The 24,255-nt window shown below is 35.4% G+C and overlaps 1 protein-coding gene across 6 annotated transcripts; it reads left to right on the top strand.

Moving 5' to 3' along the window:
* Positions 1-1,635: 1,635 nt before the first annotated feature.
* Positions 1,636-17,828, top strand: LOC131031115 (probable glutamate carboxypeptidase LAMP1). 6 transcript variants are annotated; one of them, XM_057962146.2, is made up of 12 exons: positions 1,636-2,835; positions 2,911-2,978; positions 3,067-3,148; positions 3,254-3,346; positions 3,425-3,577; positions 16,148-16,222; positions 16,370-16,457; positions 16,589-16,672; positions 16,810-16,898; positions 16,994-17,119; positions 17,206-17,319; positions 17,454-17,828. In XM_057962146.2, the coding sequence occupies exons 1-12, from the start codon at positions 1,813-1,815 to the stop codon at positions 17,646-17,648; spliced, it is 2,190 nt and encodes a 729-aa protein (XP_057818129.2). In that variant the 5' UTR covers positions 1,636-1,812; the 3' UTR covers positions 17,649-17,828. The 6 variants fall into 6 exon arrangements, with proteins under 6 accessions (XP_057818129.2, XP_057818132.2, XP_057818130.2 ...); XM_057962149.2 differs by having other exon boundaries at positions 17,206-17,306; XM_057962147.2 differs by having other exon boundaries at positions 16,994-17,029.
* The last annotated feature ends 6,427 nt before the right edge of the window (positions 17,829-24,255 follow it).

Genomic DNA, 24,255 nt, shown 5'->3' on the forward strand with positions numbered 1-24,255 from the left:
TCCAATGGTTCAAATTTTCCACAAACTTTGCATTTTAGCTTTGTACATCAATTTTATTTATTTATTTTATGGAGGTCCAACACTTCTTCAGCTAAGAGTCGAGGACTAAGGTGTATCCACTCTGCCAAATTTGCCTCGAGCACAATCTTGACCTCATCCCTTATGATGTTGGAGCCTTGCACTTAGCAAGACTTCATTCCTAGTGGGCCCATTTAGAGCCATTCAACTTCACCAGTAGACCAAGAGCCCATTGACTATACATCATATTTGACTTTACATGTATATGTGTGTTAGATTGAGGTTAGATCTAGTAGAGGGTATTTGTATAGAGCTCTAAGAGAGAAAATATTTTCTCTAGCAGTTGTAGTCATCAAAGAACAAACATCTATTCTTGAGAATATTTAACCAAAAAATACTTGATTGGAATAAATCAAGATAACGAATCTCACTAAGATTTTTGCACATGTGATTGTTGTTTGGAAGCTCTATTAACATAGCTTAACAAAGAATTTGGTGTGATTTTGTGAAGACAATGCACAACAACTAAACATGAACAACATCCTCCACTGACTCTTTCCATGTGAAGAGGGTACTCCCCTTTAATGCAACTCCTACCGCACAAACAATAGTAAACCTCTCCAACCATTTGAACAACAATAATTATTTGTGTGTGTATCAATTTTAGAACATATAGGTCCATGGATGATAATTACTATTATAGGGCTTGCCCTTGAATACAAGTCCCCAAGCATTTAATTTTAAAAAAATTAGTGTGTAAATCAATGAATATTGATTGCAAATTCTAAAATAATCAACTTGAAATATGGAAAATAATATCCAATCCAATCTAATCCAATATATGAAGTTTAATCTAGACCTTTGAAAAATGAGATATGTTGATGGAGGATTGGTTTTACAATTACATGGCAATTAATTTCTATGTTGTTGCATAAGGATGTGATAAAGAAGATAATCATGTAGTAGGGATAATTTCTCTTACAATTTAGTCTTGTTTGACAAAATGTTTGTAAAAAATTGTAAAAACAAAGCTTGATTGTCAAAAGTTTCAAAAATAGTTCAATTATTGAGCATAGTTTATGAGAATTATGGTATGTTCTTTAATTTTGCCATATCCTTATTTGACATTGAGAGGCAAGATCCCCTATTCATGATAGCTTAGTTGAAGGACAACTTCTAATTTAGGGCTAAAGAAGATAATCATGTAGTTGGGGTACTTTCTCTTACAAAGTAGTATTGTTTGACAAATGCTTGCATGAAAAAGTAGGTACAAAGCTTCATTGTCAACAGTTCTAAATAGTTTAATTGTTTGAACAAGATTGATGAAGATGATAATATTTCTTTAATTTTGCCATACCCTTTATAACTTTGACTAACTAGATCCCCTACTCATGATAGGTTAGATTAGTTGAAAATAACTTCTAATTTAAACGTATACTTATTCAGGTTAGGTTAATTGAAGATAACTTCTAAGTTAAATGTATACTTATTCATGATAATCTTGGTTCTTAGACCACAAATACAGACATTGATGTCTATCTAATCCAGTTATTCTAGGGAAAATTAAATATATATTTTTTTATAAGAAGTGTTACTTACGAGGGTTTTGTCCACAAGTCTTTAGGTAGTGACAAGCACATGCTGATCATCTCAAACCTCCCAATTCAGAATCCTGATTCCTTTTGCCTTCCCCACTTCCCCGCCTTGCATTTTCGTTGTTTGTGATAACATGTTCTATAGACTTTCTTGTTAGTAGTTTGAATCTGGCAAAATTGAAGGACTACCTACAAAAGAATGGAATCGTGGAATCCTTCACAGACTCTCCTTCCTCCCAATAAGCTCTCCAAACCTGGAACGATGAGTATTTTGAAGCTCTGTTGCAGCTTTGCTCTGGTCATTATTGCAGCCTTGACTCTGGCCTCAAACGCCATACAATTTCCCAAGAAGAGTAGCCACGCTGCTGGTCCTGATCATTATCACAAGCTATTCTTGAAGGCAGCAAGCAACGATTCCATAGCAAAACATCTGAAGAAGCTCACTGAGGAACCCCATGTGGCCGGCACTCCAGAGAACTTTGCTACTGCAGACTACGTTTATTCTGTTTTTCAGAGCTCTGGTTTGGATACCCATTTCGCCGACTATGAAGTTCTTTTGACATACCCTCTCTCAAGGTCTCTTAGTTTATCTCTGCCTGAGGGGAACACCCTTCATCTGAAGCTACAGGAGGAGCCGGTGGAGGGCGATTCTTCCTCCTTCAACCCTAAGGTCATACCCACCTTCCATGCCTACTCTCCATCTGGAGACGTTTCTGCAAAGATAGTCTTTGCTAACTATGGCCGAGAAGAGGACTATGATACCTTGAGAGAGATGGGTGTGGATCCCAAAGGAGCTATAGTGATTGCCAAGTATGGCAAGATTTTTAGAGGGGACATAGTCCAGATAGCTGCAGAGGCAGGGGCAGTTGCAACGATTGTGTATTCCGATCCAGAGAAATATGGGGGAAACAGAACAGAGGGATATTATCCTTATTCTAGATGGTTACCCCCTTCTGGAGTTCAGCGGGGCTCAATATATGGGGATATTGGGGATCCTCTGTCTCCCGGATGGCCCAGTGTTGCTGATGCAGAGCGCTTGTCAATAGATGATCCTCAGATTAATCTGCCCTCAATACCATCCATTCCAATATCTGCAGAGGATGCCACAATCATATTGAAATCCCTAAATGGGCCACTGGCTCCTCCTGATTGGCATGGTGCTCTGGACCTGCCGGCTTATCACCTCGGGGGAGGACCAGCCATTCTGAATCTTCACTACAAGGTAACCATTCATTTGGGTTCCATTTCAACATCCACAGGATTCTAAGATTCTGCACTGTTTGTGTGTTTGTCACAGTCGAATCATACCATTGCCCCAATTCGAAATGTGATCGGCCTGATCAAAGGCTCAGAGGAACCTGACAGGTGCTGAATCTCCTGTATGCCAATTTCATTTTTAGATCTCATTTTCACAAAATCGGGAATAAGCAGAGTCTGAATTTGTAACAAACAGGTATGTTTTACTGGGTAACCATCGTGATGCATGGACTTTTGGGGCCGGAGATCCAAATGGAGGCACTGCAACCCTTCTTGAAGTAATTTGGATCACAATTGACTTGAACACCCATTTCTTTTTAAACCTAAAATACTCCTTACCAGGAAAAAAATTACTGATTATCCAATTTGCTTTTGCTTGTTAGATAGCTGAGAGATTGGGGAAGCTCCTGAAGGAAGGCTGGAGGCCAAGAAGGAGCATAGTTTTGTGTAATTGGGATGCAGAAGAATATGCTCTGGTAATGAACTATTATTGCTAGGGCCTGGAATCAAAATTGCATTTTCAGTATTTACCCATGTATATTCTTATTCTGCAGATTGGATCGACAGAGTGGGTCGAAGAGAACTATAATCTACTTTTTTCTTCAGCAGTGGCGTATCTGAATGTTGATGAAGCTGTCATAGGCCCTGGTTTTACGGCCCAAGCAACACCCCAACTCGATGATCTCATTCGAGACATAGCTAAAGAGGTTAGTTGATTAAATGTTTTTCCAATTACGTTCCAAAACTTCCTCTCCTTATTACAGAAGCGTCCTTATAATCTACACGAGTTTAAAAGCTGTTGGAGTAAAGTATGTACGTCTCAAGCACACTTGTGCTTTCTACAATAAGCCATCTTTAATCTAAAAATACCTGGAAATTATTGATTTACACATATGTATCTACAATATATAGACATTTATATTATAGTAACATAACAAATTAATTTAAAAATGATAGATGTTTGTGTATTATTATTCAATGTGGTTTCTATTATTGAAATATCCAAACGCGTCTTTCTGGTACTTGATGAATATGTCGTGTATATAAGTAGGAATGAAAACATGTTACATAGAGGAGAGGACTTTGTAGTTGAGCATCATAACTTCGCACTTCTCAAAATCTTACTTGAAAATTTCAAATTGCTCCCAATTTTTTACATCAGCTTACTTGGCAAGTCCCCTACTTATAACTATAGTTTCAGGGCCACATGCTCAAATATGATGCCACATCAGCATGCTTTTTGCCAAGGTGTTCAAAACAGCCCCCCAAAAAGATAAGACCAATGGTCGTGCAAAAGGGAGACCCATACTTGTACAGCTGACGTATCATCACATGATTGGTTGCTTTTTACAACTATGGGTAGTCATCATCAACAATAACAACTTTAAAATCACAACTATCTATTAGTATAATATTGTCAAAAAATTTAGATATTAAATCAACAAATGTAATTATTAAATTAACAAATATTATTACAGTCATTAGAACGCGCTCAAATACTGAATCCTTTCCCTTAATATTTTAGAGATTTCTATGTCCTAAGATGCCATGAATAAAAATAAAAGCCAAGCAATTGACTAATAACTCTATGACAGTACCATTTTTCCATCTACTTCTATTGTGTTGACATTGGAGGAGACATAAAAAAATTCCAGTGAAATTTGTTGGATCTCGAGACCCATAAACATCGATGGACTTTATTGGCAGCAACCAATAATAAGCAGGGCTCAAAACTCCACCCTTAGTCTATTGATTTTAATTGTCAGGCGTTCCTTATGCTCCTCTGCACGCAATCACTTCAATATTGGTCACTCTGATACCATGAGTGATTTTTAGAGCAACGCACACATTTTTTTTTCGTTTGTATTCCTTTGGCTAAACCATTCGAATCATTACATATATAAAGGATTGAAATTCCTTTGTACGGTTTCGCCTAAATTCTTGACTTACAAATACAAAACTATGGGTCTTCTTTTTGGGACCATTTTGGACACCTTGGCAAAAAAGGCATGTGATGTGGTATCATATTTGACCATGTGGACCTAAAACCAAAAAAATTTAATAGGTGACTTGACATGTAAGCAAGTGTACAGAATTCAAAGTGATTTGAAATATCTAAAACAAATTTTAGGAGGCGTGAAGTTAAAGTGTTTCACTATAAGGCCCTCTCCCCTAATAATAGTTTTCCAACATAGTCATCATACATAAGGGCATCTTTACTAGTGTATGAATTAGAGATATGACAATTGAAAAGTAAAGGAAGGGACAACCCATACAAAGATGCCATGCTCCTATACACAAGTTACCTATGAATGACCCTTCTTACCTATGAGTGTATGATTGTTGCTTAGTAATACACAACAACATGGTCATGAAATTTAGTGATAGCTAGCAAGTATAGTCATACGACAAGTCATGCAAATGTTTTTTGTTTTTTTTTGTTCAGTCAATATGGTGTTATAGAGAGTTGTAGCATAGTCAATGAAAGCCAACCATTTCTCTTTTGATGTTATTTTAGGGTTACACCTTAAAGGTGAAAGCTAAAAGAATTGCAAAGCTTATATACCTTTCATGGTGAGAAAGGAAATATTTGAAATGTTATATGGTTGGTGACAATGGACAACCTTAACTATGCAAACAAATATGGTAATGCTTCAAGGCATAATGATGAACAAAAGATTGTTTGAGAAGAAAAAGGTCAACATCACTAGTGTATGGTACATGTTACTTATAGTTAGTTCTAAAGGTATTGGCATTTTATGATAATCTTTCCATCTACAATCTAAAAAGAGCGAAATAAAAATGACAGTAGGTTTCACAGAATAATGAATTCAATCATTGTTCAATGGTGTGATTTCAATGACAATTATCATTAAGACATTGTCATGACATGTGGTGTCTAGTCCAACAAGTGACTACTCGAGCACTGTCTTGGTAGGAGTAGATTTCAAGATAAAGGGGACAATTCATAAAAAGATAGTAGATCATATGCCACTTCTTACTTATGATAGAACCCAAACTTCAAATGATAGTGGCCTATCAATTTATAGATATGAATTGAAAATCGCATTGGCAATTGTATGGAGTGACAAAATTTTCTTAATGACAAATGAATAAGTAGTAAGAAACATCAATCATGTGCAAAGGTTAGTAAAAGTCCATGGGAAAGTGCTATCCTAATTAGTTAAACTATTGCAAATCACTAATATGTTTTATGAAGTGCGGCCTTCAATATGTGATGACAATGCTTATGATTCAAAGAACAAGAGAAAAGAGTCTAACATGCATAATGATGAATGCCTAGAAGTGACAAACCTCTGACAAGGATATGGAGATAGAAAATTATAGATTGGAGTCAAGGTAAGGGTCTCCAAAAACGTTATAGCAAGTGAATAGTGATAGAACAATCATGTTTATGGTGGTGGAGCTTGCTCTTCTTCTCGTTGACTATGCTTACTTTCTTCAATTACAATCTAGTCAGAGCAGTTCCAAGTAGTGACGTGATGAGATAGTCTATGGACTAATATCATGTCTAAAAGATAGTTTTCTATGAAAAGCTAAGGTACATAAAGTAGTAATAGTCGTCATGTCTAGATTGAAGACTATGAAATCATCTCCATTTTTGAGAGCCTCTTAGGCTTTCCAAATGATTTTGATGTGGATTTGGATGGGTTCTTTTATGGTGAGAAGAGTACCAATGTCAAGGTCTTTCCAAGTTGGACGTCCATGAGGGAAGCCAAATCAAATGCAATGGGGAACCATGATTTTTTAGGCTTCATTGCTAATGAGTGCCCTAATTATCCATTTAGTTTATAAAGGCATGCTTAATAGTAGATAAATATTGAGTTTAGGTTGCTAGACCCATGCAGTAAGCAACAAAATTCCAAGCCACATGATAAAAACCATGATAACCTTCACTTGAAGCCCAAAGAAAATCTATAAGGAGTTTCTCCACCTTCAAACAAGAGGCTTTAGAGTGCATTTATCACAAAGAATAATAAATGTGAGTGGCCACTAGAATTTGGGGAAAATTTTAAACATATAAGCAAGAGAAAGAGGCTTGGTGATCCAATACTGAAGTTTTTTGTCAATCCCGACCAACACAATAAGTTGAATTTTGGCAGGATTGGCATGAAAAGAAAATCGAATGCCTTGAAACCTAAAAAATTCTCCATGGTTTATCCATTTCCTTAAAAGAGGCAAACTAGGCTATATTTGGAAGGAAAGACTTTTTCTAACAAAGGGTCTTATGCCACTGAATGTTAAACTTGGATGTTGGTAGAAAATATCCAAGTGTACTAAAGAGCTTGGTTGATGTTCTCATCATCCTCATGAAGGGTGAGAAATGAATCCTTGGTGAAGTGGTCATTGACCAGCTATTCATTTACATGAGGCAAAGAAATGCCCTTAATATGGGACTGCAAAATAGTTTACACAAGCAAATAGTCAAAACCTTCCATGGCTAAGATATAGTGAGCAAGCTGAAGTAGTCATCATTATTTGATGGACTGAAAAATTCCAAACTGTGAGGATTCTTAGCTAGCAATGGCACTACAAGTTGAGGCATAGGCGAAGAGCGTTTGCGTTGATTGAAGAAATCATGACCCAAAGCCAAGTGCTTGAAGTATGATAAGAATGAAAAGCCATTCACTTCAATCATAGGTTTTGGAAAGGTCAATCTTGATAATTTTTGTTTAGATTGGTGATTCCATTCCATGTCTTCCCATGCTACTATAATATTGTCTAGAATAAATTTGGATTTAATAAATTATATTTGTTCAAGTCTAACAATAAGCATACTCAACGAGTGTAGCTTGAATGCGAGCACTTTGGCAACCATTTTGTAAGAAACATCCAGTTCAACATGATGAGATGTTATCTTTTGATATCCTTCGAGTCTCCAATTTTATGTATGAATTTGATATTTTCTCTATTAATTAAGTTTCCTACCAACCCATCATGCATGACTTACTAGAAAGACTATATAAAACTCTTTACCCATGATTTTAGAAATAGTATTGTAGAACTCGCAAGGGAAATCATCCAAGCCAAGGGATTTGTCATTAACCATGGATAAAGCCACTTCTTTGAGGTCCTCCTAGGAAAGGAGTTGGTTACAAAAAATATGTTAAGCACTGGAAAGATTACATGGAACTGATCCAAGGTGTTGGATTTTGCCAAGATCAAGAGCTCAATGAAATGTACAAAATAGAGACACAATATAGGACAAGAATAAATTGTATTCTCATCAATAGAAATGATCAACAATAATCAACTGGATTCACAAATACAATGAATAGAGGCCTGCTTATATAGGCAAGGCCATATGGATGTATGAGCACACAAATATGACATGTGGCTCAATGAGAAACAAGGGTAGGTAAGAAATAAGTGTGGGTAGGTAGGAGAAATAATATAATAGTCCACATGAGGTGGATCACCCACCGAAGGTGGAATTATCACTCCACAATAAGTGGATATGATAGTGTAATAACAAGATCAACACCATAAAAGGTGGAATTTCTCCTACACACACTATCCTAATGTGGCACAAACACCCAAGTGTCTCATATCCAAACTACTATGAAATGCATTATCCTAAGTAAACTTAAGTAAGTGTAATAATATCCATGATGAATAATTATTTACACCAACACCCCCCCTTAAGTGCAACTTAGGGGAATGCACTTAAGTCTACAATGCAACTAAGCAATGCAAGATGGGTCCCAGCTACGAGGCCATGTTAGGTACCCATGTACAAATGCAAATGCATGCAAACCAATGCAATGAAATCTCTCAAAAAGTGGGGAAAGAGAGAAAAACCCAATGGGAAAAAACCCTCCCCCAAAAGAGAGATGAAAAACATATAAGAGAACTCTCATAGAAGAATGTGAAGAACAAAACCCCATGTGAGGAAAAAGTCCCCCCCATATGAGAGAAGAAGAGAAGTCAAACTGTGACCCCCCCTCAATGGAGAATCTACACCAATGGAAGAAGCTCGATGTATGAAGAAACTGCTCCACGAACGTCGAACAACATTCCTCCCCTTAAGAAGAAACAAAACCAAAGGTGTATCCATGAAGTCTCCCCAATCATGAAGGGAAGATGTATGAAGAAAACTCATGATGAAAGGAATCTCTGAAAATTGCTCAAGAGTCCCCATGTCGATGCTGAAAGATAACCCCCTCCAAAGGTGGTAAATTGTGCCACACTGCTGAAAAAGGCACTCCAAGATCTAGTGGAGATGGATGTAGAACATGTCCCAAAGACTCACATGTCTCCTCAAAACATAAAGAGACCTCCTCCAACTATTGTACATAAGTATCCACAATCATGTCAACCTCGAAAGAATGATCATGTAGAGAATGAACAAGAGGGTCAGATTGTACCCTCGCAACAATCGAAGAAGGATCACCTTCATCAAAGAGAAGATGAATGTCATCAATGATGTCTCCCAAATCTGCAATGTAGGATTCTATAAATAAACCTGCAATGTCTGTCAAGTAATCATCCCATGAATCTGAAGCTGGAAGACAATGAATATCCTGTTGCACTGAATCACATGAAGGCAAAACTGTCGCACTATCTGCATCATCAGGTGCAATAGGTGATGTGATATCAATATGAGGAGATGAAATACAAGACTCAAGAACGGGGTCACATGTGAGAATCCCCATGTTCAAGTGTCCAAAGTTCTCCTCAAAATCTGAACCATCACAATAAGTGTGATCATAATGTGTAGAATCATCAAATGTGAAATCATCATCATCAACAAAATCTGAAAAGGAGTATAACCGAGATGCATGATCAACCACCCCAGTCGCAATGATAGCTCTAGTCTCCATGTCTCTAATGAAAACTGAGTCAGGTGTGAACTCCACAACTCTCTTAGTTGCGCCATGTGTGATTTGATAGATAGAAAGGAGATTGTTTGTCAAGTGGGGTACACACAACACATCATTGAAGGAGTTATCCCCAATGTCAATAGATCCTTTCCCAATCACATCTATGTATGTATGATTGCCCATCAAAATCTGTGGCATGGTGCAAGGCTCAAATGCAGAGAACATAGACTGCGAAGATGCCATATGATGAGAAGCCCCTGAATCTAGAAGCCATCTCTCTGAATCATGACTGATAGTAGCACATAGAGCTTTTCCTTTTCTTGTTCCAAAAGAGTGAGTCTTCCCACTTGTAGAAGCCATGAATGCTTGCCCTTTTCCTTTTGAATGTGAGGAAGTGGAAGTTGATGAATCATCCTTCTTGTAGACTTTAGGCAAATCAATGTTATGTTTTTTGATGATATGTGTGAGCTCATCAATCTTCTTAGAATGGCAACGATGCTCCTCATGACCAATCTTTTTACAATAAGCACAAGTAGGTCTCTCTCTCTTTGGTGAATTATCTCTCTTGGAAGAGAATGAATTTTCTTGTTTTGGAGAAGATGGTGCTTTTTCTTTAGGCTTTGATTGCCATTTCTTCTTGTTTGAGTTGTCCTTTCCTTGATTTCCTTTGTTCCCTTGATTTGCCACTAATGCTTGAGACTTAGAAGCCTTAAGAATGCCCATGCTTATCAACTTAGTTTGTTCCATCATCAACATTTCATTGAAAGCATCAAATGTAGGCATTGTGTAGCTTGAACCCATTGTCATCCTATGGGTTTGGAAACTAGAAACAAATGTTGCATATTCTTGTGGAAGCTTGCCTATCAAGTTGAATATCAATTGAGTATCCTTCTTATCAATGCCACAATCTTTGAGTTGTGCCCTCAACTCATTTGCCTTAGTGACATAATCTTGTATAGTATCAAAATTCTTGGGATCTAACATGGTGAGATCACTATCAATTTGATATCCCCTAATCTCATCAACTTGACCATACAAGTCTTGAAACTTTTGCCAAGCATCTTTGATTAGAGTACACTTCTCAATATGAAAAATGAGATCCTTTGATACATACTTTCTTAAGGTACCAATTGCCATGATATTTTTAGTGAGCCAATCCAAGTGACCAACTGGATCAACCTTAGGATCATCGGGAGCAACAATAGTTCCATCAATGTAATGAGTGAGTCCTTTTTCCATAAGTTTACTCCATGCATCAATTTTCCAAGTAGCATAATTATGTGGAGTTAAGAGAGGAAACTTAGAAGAACCCATAGCAGCAAAAAGGAAGAACACAAGTGAACAAGAGCACAAGAGACACCCCCCCAAATTCACTCAATCAATGTACCCCCCTTAAAGTGATGATTTTGGCACTTTATACTTAGTGCGATTACAATGAGCCACTTGCAAAACAAGGCAAAGTGGGCTTATGATGCAAATTTTACAACTTCTCAAATGAGATACAAGAGACTTCTATCAATAGTGCAATGAATCTAACTGAGATTCAAGCAAATATACAAATACCAAGAGAGCCAAAAATGGCAAAAATCTGAAAGTACAATTTCTACTTACAATGGCATCAATCTGATAGCATCATGTGAAAGTAGACAAAAAAATACGCACTTTCAAAAAAAAAAGCACCTGAAAAGGAGGTCATATGACCCCAAACGAAGCCCCTGAAGTTGCAAAAACTAGGATTACTCAGGTACAGTCACCAAAAACTGCATTTTCTGAAAAATCAGTGCATCAAAATCAAAAAATTTCTTCACCACTGCAGAGAGCACGAAATTCTAGCCCATTTCAAAAAAAATTGCACCCAAAAAGGAGCAAAAATGAGCAAGTTATGGCCATTTGAAGTTGAACTGCAAAATCAAAAATGCAAATGAGAGGGGCCTGCCAAATTTTTGAAAAATGCTGACGTGGCGTTGACGTCAACAAGTCACTAGGTTAAATTTGACGGTCGTATGACCGTCGCAAAAACTTCGCTCTCTACTGACTAGGCATCTGTACCATACGGACTGCTGACTGGTCGGATGACTGGGCAGTACGGATACTGATGTGGCAGGCTGATTTGGCTGCTGATGTGGCGGTCGTACGAATGTCTGTGTGGCACGGTGGCTGTGTGTACGGAAGCTGATGTGGAAGGGTTTGTACCCGCGGGCCAGTGGCCGCCTGCCACGTGGCGGGCGCGGGTCCTCCGGTTTGGTTGACTGCCGGCGGGAGGAGACCGGGATGGCACCGGAGAGTGGAGGACCGCGGCGACGGCGGTGACAGAGGCCGGAGCACCACTGGGCGGAGTAGGGAGGATGCGCGGAAAGAGGGCCCGGTGGAAGCAAGCGGACGTCGGAGTCTGCAGGTCTCGGTGCGGCGACGGAGGGCGTTGGAGAGGAGATGCAGGTGTCCGGAGCAGAGGGACGTGGTGGCGGTGTCGGAGGCTGAGGGAACTTGCGGGAGGCAGCGGCACTGAGCTCGGCGTCGGTGGAAGTGACAGAGTACGGTCGGCGGTAGGTAGGTACGCGGCTGTTAGAAGGTACAGCGACGAACGGAGCGCGGGGTACGGTCTCTGCAGACCTGCAGGGACACTCTGCACGAGGGGGGTCTACGGACCCCCAAAAACTTTTTGATATTTTTTTTTGTTTTTTTTTTTTGATTTGATTTTCCAATTTTTTGATTTTTTATTTTTCTGAAAAAATTTTCCGAAATTTTTTTTTTTCGAAAAATATATTAAAATAAATTGAAAATCCGTATGATACTAGCAAAATTGGAGAAAAAAATTTTCTCACCAAAATAGGCCGCCTTTATAACCAAAATTCATGGAAACGGCCTTTTGGACGCAATGGCGGGGTCGGATCTGGTCTAGGATGCCTCCAAAAGATGCTGCTCCTCAGATCTACCTCTTGACATCGCAATAATGCCTCTTCAAGACGAATCAATGAAGCCCCAATGGCTCTGATACCATGTTGGATTTTGCCAAGATCAAGAGCTCAATGAAATGTACAAAATAGAGACACAATATAGGACAAGAATAAACTATATTCTCATCAATAGAAATGATCAACAATAATCAACTGGATTCACAAATACAATGAATAGAGGCCTGCTTATATAGGCAAGGCCATATGGATGTATGAGCACACAAATATGACATGTGGCTCAATGAGAAACAAGGGTAGGTAAGAAATAGGTGTGGGTAGGTAGGAGAAATAATATAATAGTCCACATGAGGTGGATCACCCACCGAAGGTGGAATTATCACTCCACAATAAGTGGATATGATAGTGTAATAACAAGATCAACACCATAAAAGGTGGAATTTCTCCTACACACACTATCCCAATGTGGCACAAACACCCAAGTGTCTCATATCCAAACTACTATGAAATGCATTAATCCAAGTAAACTTAAGTAAGTGTAATAATATCCATGATGAATAATTATTTACACCAACACAAGGCATTTCTGCAAGGAATACTACCTTGCAAAGCTATTTTCTAGGGTAACAAAGACATTTTCATAATGATGAGAAAAGGTTGGAGAATTTCAAGTAATTTCTAAAGGAGTTGAATACCTTCGTGATTTGTCTTGATAGTGTGGTGGGTATAAAAGGTTTGCAAAGCTTGGAAAAATTCCTTTGAGACCTTGTCTCCAATTTTGAGCCAATGCAATCTAGCTTTGATTTGAGTGCCATAGGAAACATATGCACACGCAATTTGTTTCTACTAACACAATCGAGAAAGCTATAATTTGACGGCCTAATCAAAAGGTTGAACTTGCAAGGTGATGACGACTTGGTGGAGCTCCCAAGTGGTGGTCTCATATGAGCAACAATGAAAGCAGACAAGCAGGCACCCAAAAATTTGGAGAGATATGGAAGTTTGAGTTATGACATAATTCCACTGCTATATCCATAGCTCAAGATTCGAAACACACTGGATGTGAGTGGATGTGGCCTTGTGAGAGAGTAGAGCCGCATTGAGAAAGAATTGTCCCTTCATAGGTTTGGGGGCCATACTTTTCTATTCAATGTAGAATCATATAGGGAAGTGGTTTAGCAAGACAACATCCATTAATGGTTTTACAAGTAAGGAATAAAAATTGGCAAAATGAAATAAGGATTGCACTGAAATCATGACACAATCTAGCCTTTTTAGGACTTTATCAAGACTCGTCGCAAGATGGTCCATGTGTACCAAGGTGATTGATTTGGGCGGTGATTGAAGTTAATGTAAAAATGAACTAATCTATTGTGCATATAGAACCATACCTCTCTTTTGATAATTATTCATTGTATAAACAAGGTTCCACACTTGTCACGGGGAAACTCAATCATGTTAAAATCCTCATTCAAGAACTAAGTGACAACTGCCATTGAATCAACTATCCAATGCTAGAGGGAAGATCTTTCAATTGCATTATTAGAGGCATAAATATTAATTACTCTAGATGAATGATTGCACAAGTGGAAAAGGGCCCACAACACTCTATTAGTAGGGTCACATCCATGATCAACCAAAAGATGATAATGCATTGGCAAGAGAAAGGTGATGAATCTACCTCAACTATCCTCATGGCTCGAAAAGAGAGCAAAACTAGTTAGCCAAATGGCATGGCACACAACTGAGAGTAGAAAAATAGACACTTTGACTTTTTGAAGGCAAAAAATGTTTAAATCTGAAAACTATGCTCACATATCACATACATAATATTTCTAGGGGAGGTTTATAAGACAAGTCTCACATTTTAGGAAATGCATTCATTGAAAATCAAGGGACATTTCCTCATTATCCAACCCACCAAGGGTGGAATAATTATTCTAAACCACTGTGTGTTGAACAACATAATTGTTGATTTGAACTTGAATCCAATTTGACTACTTCTATTGAGATACATATTCATCATCATCCTATTGTCTCAACGACTATGAGGTCTCCTTTGACCCACCATTAGTGGTGAGGTGTGATGAGCATGACCAGACTGGGATTGGGAAGAAACCAACACAAGGATGAGTGGTAGGCATTGTCATTGTCAACCTCAGAGGGTCGAAAGACTTTAAAATGTTGGGACATGAGACTCCTTTCCTAAAAGCTTAAGGAGCGGGTTTAGGGCCACTGAAATTCATAGCTTTTTAGTTTACCACTATAGACCATCCAACCTTGTCCTTATAAGGGGATGGTGAGCTCATAGGGGTAGGGTGCTAAACAACCAACATTTCCTAATCTTGCTGTTAGATGTTAAGCATTGATAGAAAGTATTTGGGAGATTGATGTACTAATTCTTTGGGAGTAATGAGACTCTCCAATTTGAATATTCATAGTTTCCTTGAGGTCTTTTGAGAGATCAACCTCAATGCAAACCCAATAATTTGGATGAGCTAAGTAAAATTTCTTGGGCTCAACACAAATAATGGTACCCACGAAGATTGCTATCTGGGATGGAAAGTGCCAGAAAGGCCTAGAAAAGCTAGGGAACTCAACCCAAACTAGGACATGAAGAGACTTTTCATTGGCAAAAAAAAAGTCACAAGTCTAAGGTTTGAAAATGAGCAAGGAAGAATGTACAAGCCAAAGACCTCGAGTGAGAAAAACTTGGGTATGTTTAGCTTCAACAAAACAAAAAGGAAAAAAAATTACAAAGGTTTTGGATGGCAACCAACCAAATCCCTTGTGAGGTTTGAGATTTGGATGTCCCAATCACGTAGCACACTTTTAGGAGGGAACTTTCCCACAAAGTAACCACACAAGTAAACAATTTTAATCCATTTGCATGATTGTTCAAATTTTAGAAGTGAGTCAAAAGACATACCTTGTGAAACACCTTTGAGACCAGTTTGTGAGGTCATTTAGGTGGGGGACCATGAGATGTAACCATCAAGCTTTTAACTCCACTAGCAATAATTGTATCTAGGGATGAAAAGTTAACACTGTTTGAAATGGAAAAGAGGATGTGCCCTCATACTTAACCAAACCAAAAGGTTTGCAATAAATATGAAAAAAACTAGAAGGTTTCCATAAATAAATGTGGTATGACATACACAAGAAAGCAAAGAAGTTGAGAAACCCTAACAAAGCCATTTTTTTTGTAATTATGATAGATTCAAAAGATAAGCCGTATGAAAGGATTTAAATTTAGGTGATAACATGTGATCCATTAATTATATTGTGGAATATATAAATTTTAGAGAAACAATGTTCATGTCTCTATAATTTAGTATATAAGTATCTTTTAAAGGCCATTCAATTAACATGTTATAAGTGAAAAAAATCATATTTTAAATTTTGCAAATCTTAAATGATTATTAAATAGAATAGTTTTTAATCACTTGTGGTTTTTATCTATTAAAAAGTTAATTAGAAATATAAAATATTATATATTTTGAATGTTTCTTTATGATAGGTTGAAGACTCCGATAATCCAGGAAAAACAATATATGACTCACTAGTTGCTTCAGCCACGGATCCTCTAAATCCTGTATGTGCTCATACTTTTTTTTATAAATTTTTCAATCATAAAATTTAATATAAATAAAAAAAATCCGTGTTACTTATATTAGAAATGATAAACCTAAATATATTGGTACCAAACATTTTAATGGCTTAACCAACTTTTGAACATTAGATTGAAAGGCTAGGTGGAGGTGGATCTGATTTTGCTGCATTCGTACAACATACTGGTATTTCAACTGCTCAATTTAGTTTTGGACAAGGTATATGTTATTAGTACCCTTAACTAATTTCGATCCATTATTATCTAGATCATCTCATAGTCAATATTAATTGTTTTTCACTATATTTATATTTATATAGTACTAATATGATCTAATTTGACATACAATAGATTTTCCTATGTATCACTCACTTTATGATGATTACAAGTGGATGGAAAAGTTTGGTGATCCTCTTTTTCATAGGCATACTTCTAGTAAGTGTACTAGCCAATCATATATTTTGGAAACGTTTCTTCTATCAATTTTACAAAATTTAAGGTCACTTGATATAGTGTTCTAATTTTGTTGATTATGGATTTTAGTTTTCACATTATTGTGATCATATGTATAGTGGCTACAATATGGGGGATGACAATGTTGAAGCTTGTAGATGCAAATATTCTCCCTTTCAACTATTCAACATACGCTGATAATCTTCATGTAAGAATCCAAACTTAACTAATCTTAATATCATATTATAAATACTAATTAAGTGCATAATTTAAAAAAATATTTTGGGTGTGATGATATTGCAGTCATATGTGGATGTTTTGGAGAAACAATTAAAAGTTGTGAGTGCTTCTCAAGTAACTACAATTCCATTGCATAAGGCAATTTCTAAACTTAGAAATGTTGCATTAAACATTGCAAAGAGAAAAAAGGTTTGTTATTGTTTCCTTTTTCTAAGAATTTTATTCAAATTGTATAGTATTTAGGGTTTATGCATTGTATTATTTCTTATATGTAGGAAATGGAGGGAAACTTGAAGCTAAGAAGAAGCTTTAATGATCATCTAGTTCTGGCAGAGCGAGGTTTTATAGATTCAGATGGACTTCCTGGAAATCCTTGGTATAAGCACTTGGTAATAATAAATCAATACCTTAATTTTTATTTATATTACTTTTTCTAAAGTCACCTTAACTTCATAATTTACATTAATATTTGTTTTTTTTCTAATGACTTTGTACACTTACATAATTTGAGGTGATATGATAGGTGTATGGACCAACTCAAACTAACAAGTATGGGACAACATCATTTCCTGGCATAAGTGACTCAATTGCAAGAGTTAATAAAATTAGTAATGATCAAACCGATGAAAATACTTGGGCAGATGTACAACATGAAATATGGAGAGTAGCTAGAGCAATTGATCGTGTGGCTCTTGTTCTTCGCGGTGAATTCACTTAAATAAGAAGACATTTCCCTTAGCACTCCAACAAAAAATAATAGCAACAATGTATGGTCTAGTGTAACCATATTAATTTGTCACAAAAAATATATTAATGTATATGTTGTAACATATTTTTATTAATGACGAGGTTTAACTTTTTACTTTATAAAATTACAAAGTTCAAATATTTTTATTTATTAGAATTATACTTTATTTTTAAAGATGCCTCATTTTAGCTGTCAACAATATCCACTAGAAAATTAAATTTTTTATTTTTGGTGGATAATTATTTTTTTATCATTATCAAGATACATATTATAAATGGATAGGAAAGTGGAACTTTCTTAAAGATTATATGAATTAAACGTATTTGAAAGATGCATTGTGTCCACGATGAATCCAAAAATAATATAAAGAGAAATAACAAGAGGTTCTAATCAACCATAGTATGAAATTATTGAGGATGCATCATTACATGATATATTATTTTATCTATCTAATGTGATGCATTAAGTAAAAAAATAAGATATAAATTTCTAATGTTTTAGAAATAGATGACTTGTTCCAAATATTTTTAATTCAAAAAATTAAAAAAATCATTGTATTTAAGCTAGTTGTGGTGTTATATGCTCATAAATGAAGAAATGTCTATTAGAATGAAATCAAAATACTAGTGGGATGAGAATATTACAAATGTGATGCAATCAAGATTGGGGGTCTTATCAAACAATCCAATCTTGTAGCCTTAACACATATTGCAAAACAAATTTGAAACATATCTTTTATACAAATTTCATATGTATATTTATACAAAAAAATTCCAAGAATTATTACATAGATGGACTATTTCAACAAGAGATGAAACTAAAATTTTACAAGGCTTTTTAGACACCTCCTAATACTATGAGTCTTAAATACTCATGCCTTCATACATTTTTTGACTTCATTAATATTTTGAAATATGATTTTTTCTTTATTCTATAGCTCTGATGACTATCTTGAACATCTACACATACCTACAAATTCCTTCTTCTCTTTTCTCCATCCTTCCTCATGGCAAGCTGATTTCCTACACTTTTCTTGACTAATCCTCTACAATTGCCTTCAAATTATTTCTTCAAACTTTTTCTTTTCTTTTCTTCTAAACCCCATTAAAGCTTGTCTTTTTGTATATTTTAAGCTCTTGTGAAGTACCAAAAAGTGACACCCAAATATGCTCTTTCATTTCCCTCAACTTGACCTCTAAAATATCTTAAAGAAATGAAATAAAGCATAGATTTTGCTTCCAAAATATGGTGTCAATATTGCTAAACCATATTCAACATCTTTCTAGAAAATCATAAACCAATTCATCATCATTTGGAAATTGAAGATTCATTAATCATTTTTTCTTAAAATCACTATCTTTTTCCTATGTTTGATGCACCTAAGTTGAAAGAATAAGACATCTATCTAGGCATCCAAATTGAGAAAAAAAAAATTAAATATTTTTTACAAGTTTACTTAAACATGCCAATGGACCCCTTCAACCTTGCAAACCTTGAAATTGTTCAAAATATAATTCTTTAAAATTATATTAAACACCCAATTGCCTCTAATTTTTGAAGTAGAATAAAAGTATGGACAAATATAAATTTATCATTACCAACACTCCACAAGATTCTCTTGAAAACTAAACTTACGAGTCAAAAATACAAAACATAAACATAATATTTGTGGGTGATATAGTTATTGCTTGTAAGCTTGGATGCTCTTGCATCAAAATGTGAGATTTGTTATTATTAGAAAAAAATTATAAATAAGAAAAAAATGAAAAAAATAATTAATATTAAAACCTATCACTTAGTTTATATCATAAATATAAATTGAAATCTTTCACTACTTTTCACCCAACTATAGACCAATATAGAGGTAGGGGGGCCCACTTCTCTATCTCCAAAGAATAGATGGATGCTTGCGGTGATCTATGATCAATGCCTAATTATTTTAATTATTTTAAGTTCTTTGCATAATTAATTTATTAATTGTGCCAATTCCTATTCCTCCTCAATATTAATTAAATATTTATATTAATGTTGTCACTATAGTCTGTTGATTGATTTATTTAATAAATCAATCCACCTTTATTCTTCTAAAAATCCCTAATATTAAGTCTTCTCAAATTCATCCTTTTAATTAATTAATTTCAATTAATTAATTAATCTAGGTGATTCCTACAAATCACCTTTTTCCTAATCCATCATTAACCTAATGAAATCTTCTAGAAGCTCCCTAAACTCACTTATCATTTTCTTCTAATTTTTAATTCCCTCCACTCATTCTCTCTCTTAGTCAAATCCTCCTACAAATCCTATCTACCCTAATCCCACCTAATCATTCTTCTAATCCCTCTCCTAATGAGTTGCTAGTGGCTAATCATCATTATTAGCTACAAAGTCAACTTTATGTCTCTTCCATCCAACCACCTTCCTTAAATGCTATTTTCCTAGGTGAATGTGAGATTTCCTCTAGGCATCCCATCCTCCAAGGAATTTTTAATTCCTCCTTATTCCTCCAATCCCCATGATCATCCTTTTTGAAGAATTTTTAATTCTTCATCCCCATCCCTCAAGGAATATTTTATTCCTTCCTATTCCCTAGGCACATTGGGAAGTCTTCCCAATGAGCCTTGAGGAGTGTGGAGACATGAATTCCTTTAAGGTATATCTCTTGGTCTCCACACTTGTCTTGTCATCTCCTCTTGGGACTTGTGTGGGCTCACAAGAAATCATGACCCTTCATCTTGGGTCAATCCTAGCCCTCCATTTCTCCTCTTATCCTCCTATAAATTGAGGACTCCATCCCCTTGTATCTCATTTCCAAGTTTAGTAAATCCATGCTTCTATTTTGTGCCCAAGAAATCATCCTCATACCCTTATTATACCAAAATTTGCACTCATCCATACTTAGCCATTTCATACCTTGATTATCAATCCATCCTTCCTCATCCATCCATCCTCTATCCATTGCGCACAATATTGGAGAACCAACCACATCATTCCTATTGGACCAATTAGATCAAGCTAGGAAGAGGCACGTTCTTGGCTTCAACAAGAGTCCAAATCGGAGGAACAAGAGAACTCTCTTAGCAAGGTATAAAGATTTATTTTTCATATTTTGTTATTTGAATGTTTTATGTCTTTTGTGCTTTGATTCAATCTAACCTTGCAATCAAGACTTTTCAGGAATTTAAATTTTTTGAAAAGAACATGAGAATAGAATAATAAAATGTAAGATTTTAAGAAATATATTAGAAAATAAAGTGAATTAAAGAAGTGAAAAAGTTAGAGGATAAATTTGAAATTGATAAAATATAGTTTTAATATTTATTTGTTCTACTCCAAAATCACAAGTAATAACAATAAAAATTAAGATTTTAATAGAAGTCAACTTAATAATATGAGAGTAATTTTTAGCAAAATCAACTCAATTTTTTAGGAGTATCTCTTAGCTACCATTTTTGTTTTGTACCTCTCTAACATACTCTCTATTGTAAACTTATTCTTTAATACCTACTTGCAACAAATGTGCTTCCTTCCCCACAAAGATAAAAAAACATAAAATAGACTAAGTGTTACATCCATTCAAAATCATCATCCCCTTTTATAGGTCTCCATCTAAGAATAATGCTCATCTAAATATAGAGACCCCCTAACATATTTTGGTTCATTATAAATATATGACAAATAAAATACACAATAGAAATCTAGTGGATAATATTTGTGAACTAGATTTTGTTGTCTCATGTATTATCTCAAGGGTGAAGTAAGGGGGTCTACATGTTCATTTCCATGCTAAACTTATTTATAACTCCCATGTCCTTTTATTCCTAATTCATCATTTTATTCTTCAACATATGCATTTTCCTACCTATTGACCTTAGTGTCAAAATGCATTATTTTCCTTCCTTATTTTCATTTGGTCATCTCCTATCAAAAAATACTATAAGTTCATGAAAGACCATATCCTTAGAATAAACAATTAGCAAGGTTGGAGGATTTTAAATCTTATAACCTTTTACCTTCTCACCATATTCAATAAAAATGCATCTATGAGCCTTGATTGAGACCAAACTTAAATTACTTTTCTCTAGGCACATGAAGAAAAGTATCATAACAAATGTCATTTATTGTGAAAAAAAAAAATTCTTATTGAAAGGAAACTAAGTGTGGAAGATGCTTCCAAACACTAATCTAATTGGGGAAATTATGCAAATTATTTTTACAAATCTTAATTGCTACAATAAAAGTGTAACATCCTAAAATTGCACCCCTTGCAATTTTTGACTGTATTTGGGTCTTTGCCTTAGTTTTTGCGCCCCTCAACTTGATCGGAGACCTAATTATGCTCATACATGTAATGTCCCAATTTGTGATTTACCTTAATTTAGCCTTGAGACAACAATTTTTAAAAATATATAATATTAATAAGTTACAAATTTTATCAGAACTGGATACATTTCATTATAATATTTAATTTAAAATTTTAAGAATGGTTCAAAGGTTAGAACTTATCTTGATAGGTTCCTCTTATTTGTATACTTAAAATATATACCTCAATTCTATTAATTGTTTCTCCTCAACCGAGTCTTCGAATTAGAGTGAAATAGATCACAAATATGTCTACTCTTCATTTTTATTTCTTCTCTTCATTCTTCTTTCTTTCAAGTTTTCTCAAAATTCTTTCATATGTCTACTCACTCAAACTATTCTTGATGTTGCCCATAGAGTCTTTACAAGCTTTCACAAATCTACCCTATTCTTTCACCCGTTTTTCCTTTGAATGATCTTCTATTTTATACTCTTTATATAAATCTGGTAGATATAAAACTTAACTCATTTTTCTTCCATAAATGATTTATGCAGATCTGCCTTGACTTCCTTTTAATCTAAATTATGTTTTCCTTTTGTCAAAAGGCTCACACCCTTCCTATATAGACGATGCCATTGAATCACGTAACCATATACTTTGATAAATATTACCTTGTGGACTAATCACATCTCATCATAATCCCAATCTTATCTTTGGTGTTGTTCCTCATTATAGTGTCTTCCAAAATATGTGTCCCTAACTTTTCGATTTTCTACTCAATCTGAGCACTTAGTTTGAAGTTCCATATTAGGATTAACATCTTCCTTTCTTGCATGTGTCTATTACCTTCTGGTATGGTGAATCCCCATGCATACCACCAAGAACAAGGATGTTACTACCTGCAACTTAATAATAGTTTTGATCTCCTCTGATCCATGGTGATGGTCCGAATTATTTTATTCCTTTCCTTTATATCTCTCAATGTGAGGGAGAGGTCACACATCTTCATCATGCATGTTCTTTGGAAAGAGACACTCCCTTTCACCACTAGCACATTTTGAAAGAGTGTAACTCTTCATTATTTCTACCCTTTGAAAGGGACATAACCTTTCATAATCAGATCTGCACTTCTTTTTAGATCAGATGTGCATTTCTAATTTCCAAATTATCCTCCTCCCAAATGAAGTTCTCTTCTCCCTTTTATATCTCATAGTGAGGGAGTCACAACTTTTCCTTCCATGTCTTTTGACCATTCATTAACTTAATTAAATTTTAATTAATTATATTTAATTATATTCTTTAATATTTTTAATGTAATTTTTAATATTTAAATTTTATTATTATTATTTTTAATTTATATTGTTTTATATTTTAATAATTAAATCCATTTATTATCAAGCATAAAGATGGGGACATGATAGTCTCCCCTCCTTGAAGATGCTTGCCCACAAGGATTCCTAAATTTTGTCATGATAGTTCTTGACTTCCAAAACCTTGTACTTAGATGAGTGAAGTTTTGTAAGGATAACCTATAATTACATTATGAATCATGCATGCAAATATACAGATATACATATCCCATTGTAAGGATTAAACGACTACATCATACATAATACAAGCATGTAAGATTTTGGGAGGAAGAGACAAGATGGGTTTGCTTGGAGCCATTTCTATACCAAGCCCAAGAGAGGTTGCTTATAGCCCCCTTGCTCCACTTGGTAGCTCCTATTTGCTTTCCCATCAAGGCTTCATTACCTTGAAGGCATTTTCCATCTTGTGAAGCTGGGGGGAGAATGCAACTAGGTGACTTGACTCCTCTATTGTAAGGACCTTCTTTTAGGCCACTTACGAGCCCCTCACAACCTCTTCATTACATCTCAAGCTGACTCCACAAGATGAGTTTTAATCAATCAATTTTTATGCATTCCCTCTTACAAGATCAGGGGGAAGACGTAAGGGGTGACTTGACTCCTCAATTGTAAGTACCTACTGTGAGGTTACTTATGAGCCCCTCGCGACCCATCTCTTACTCTTTAAGCCCTCTCTCATAAGAGGATTGAAAATAGTAGTTAGCATGCATGTGAAAACACAACGTATACATATGAATGTATGAAGACACCGAGCATACACAAAGTATACACTTGTACAAAACACAGACCATACATTTGCAAACATGAAGCATACATATGGATATACACAAGCACGAAGCATACACTCAAATACTCATATTGTAAGATTCCTTCTTATTGTTACAAATGATTCGTTGACTCATCT

Source organism: Cryptomeria japonica, chromosome 7, assembly GCF_030272615.1.
Source record: "Cryptomeria japonica chromosome 7, Sugi_1.0, whole genome shotgun sequence".
Taxonomy (NCBI): domain Eukaryota; kingdom Viridiplantae; phylum Streptophyta; class Pinopsida; order Cupressales; family Cupressaceae; genus Cryptomeria; species Cryptomeria japonica.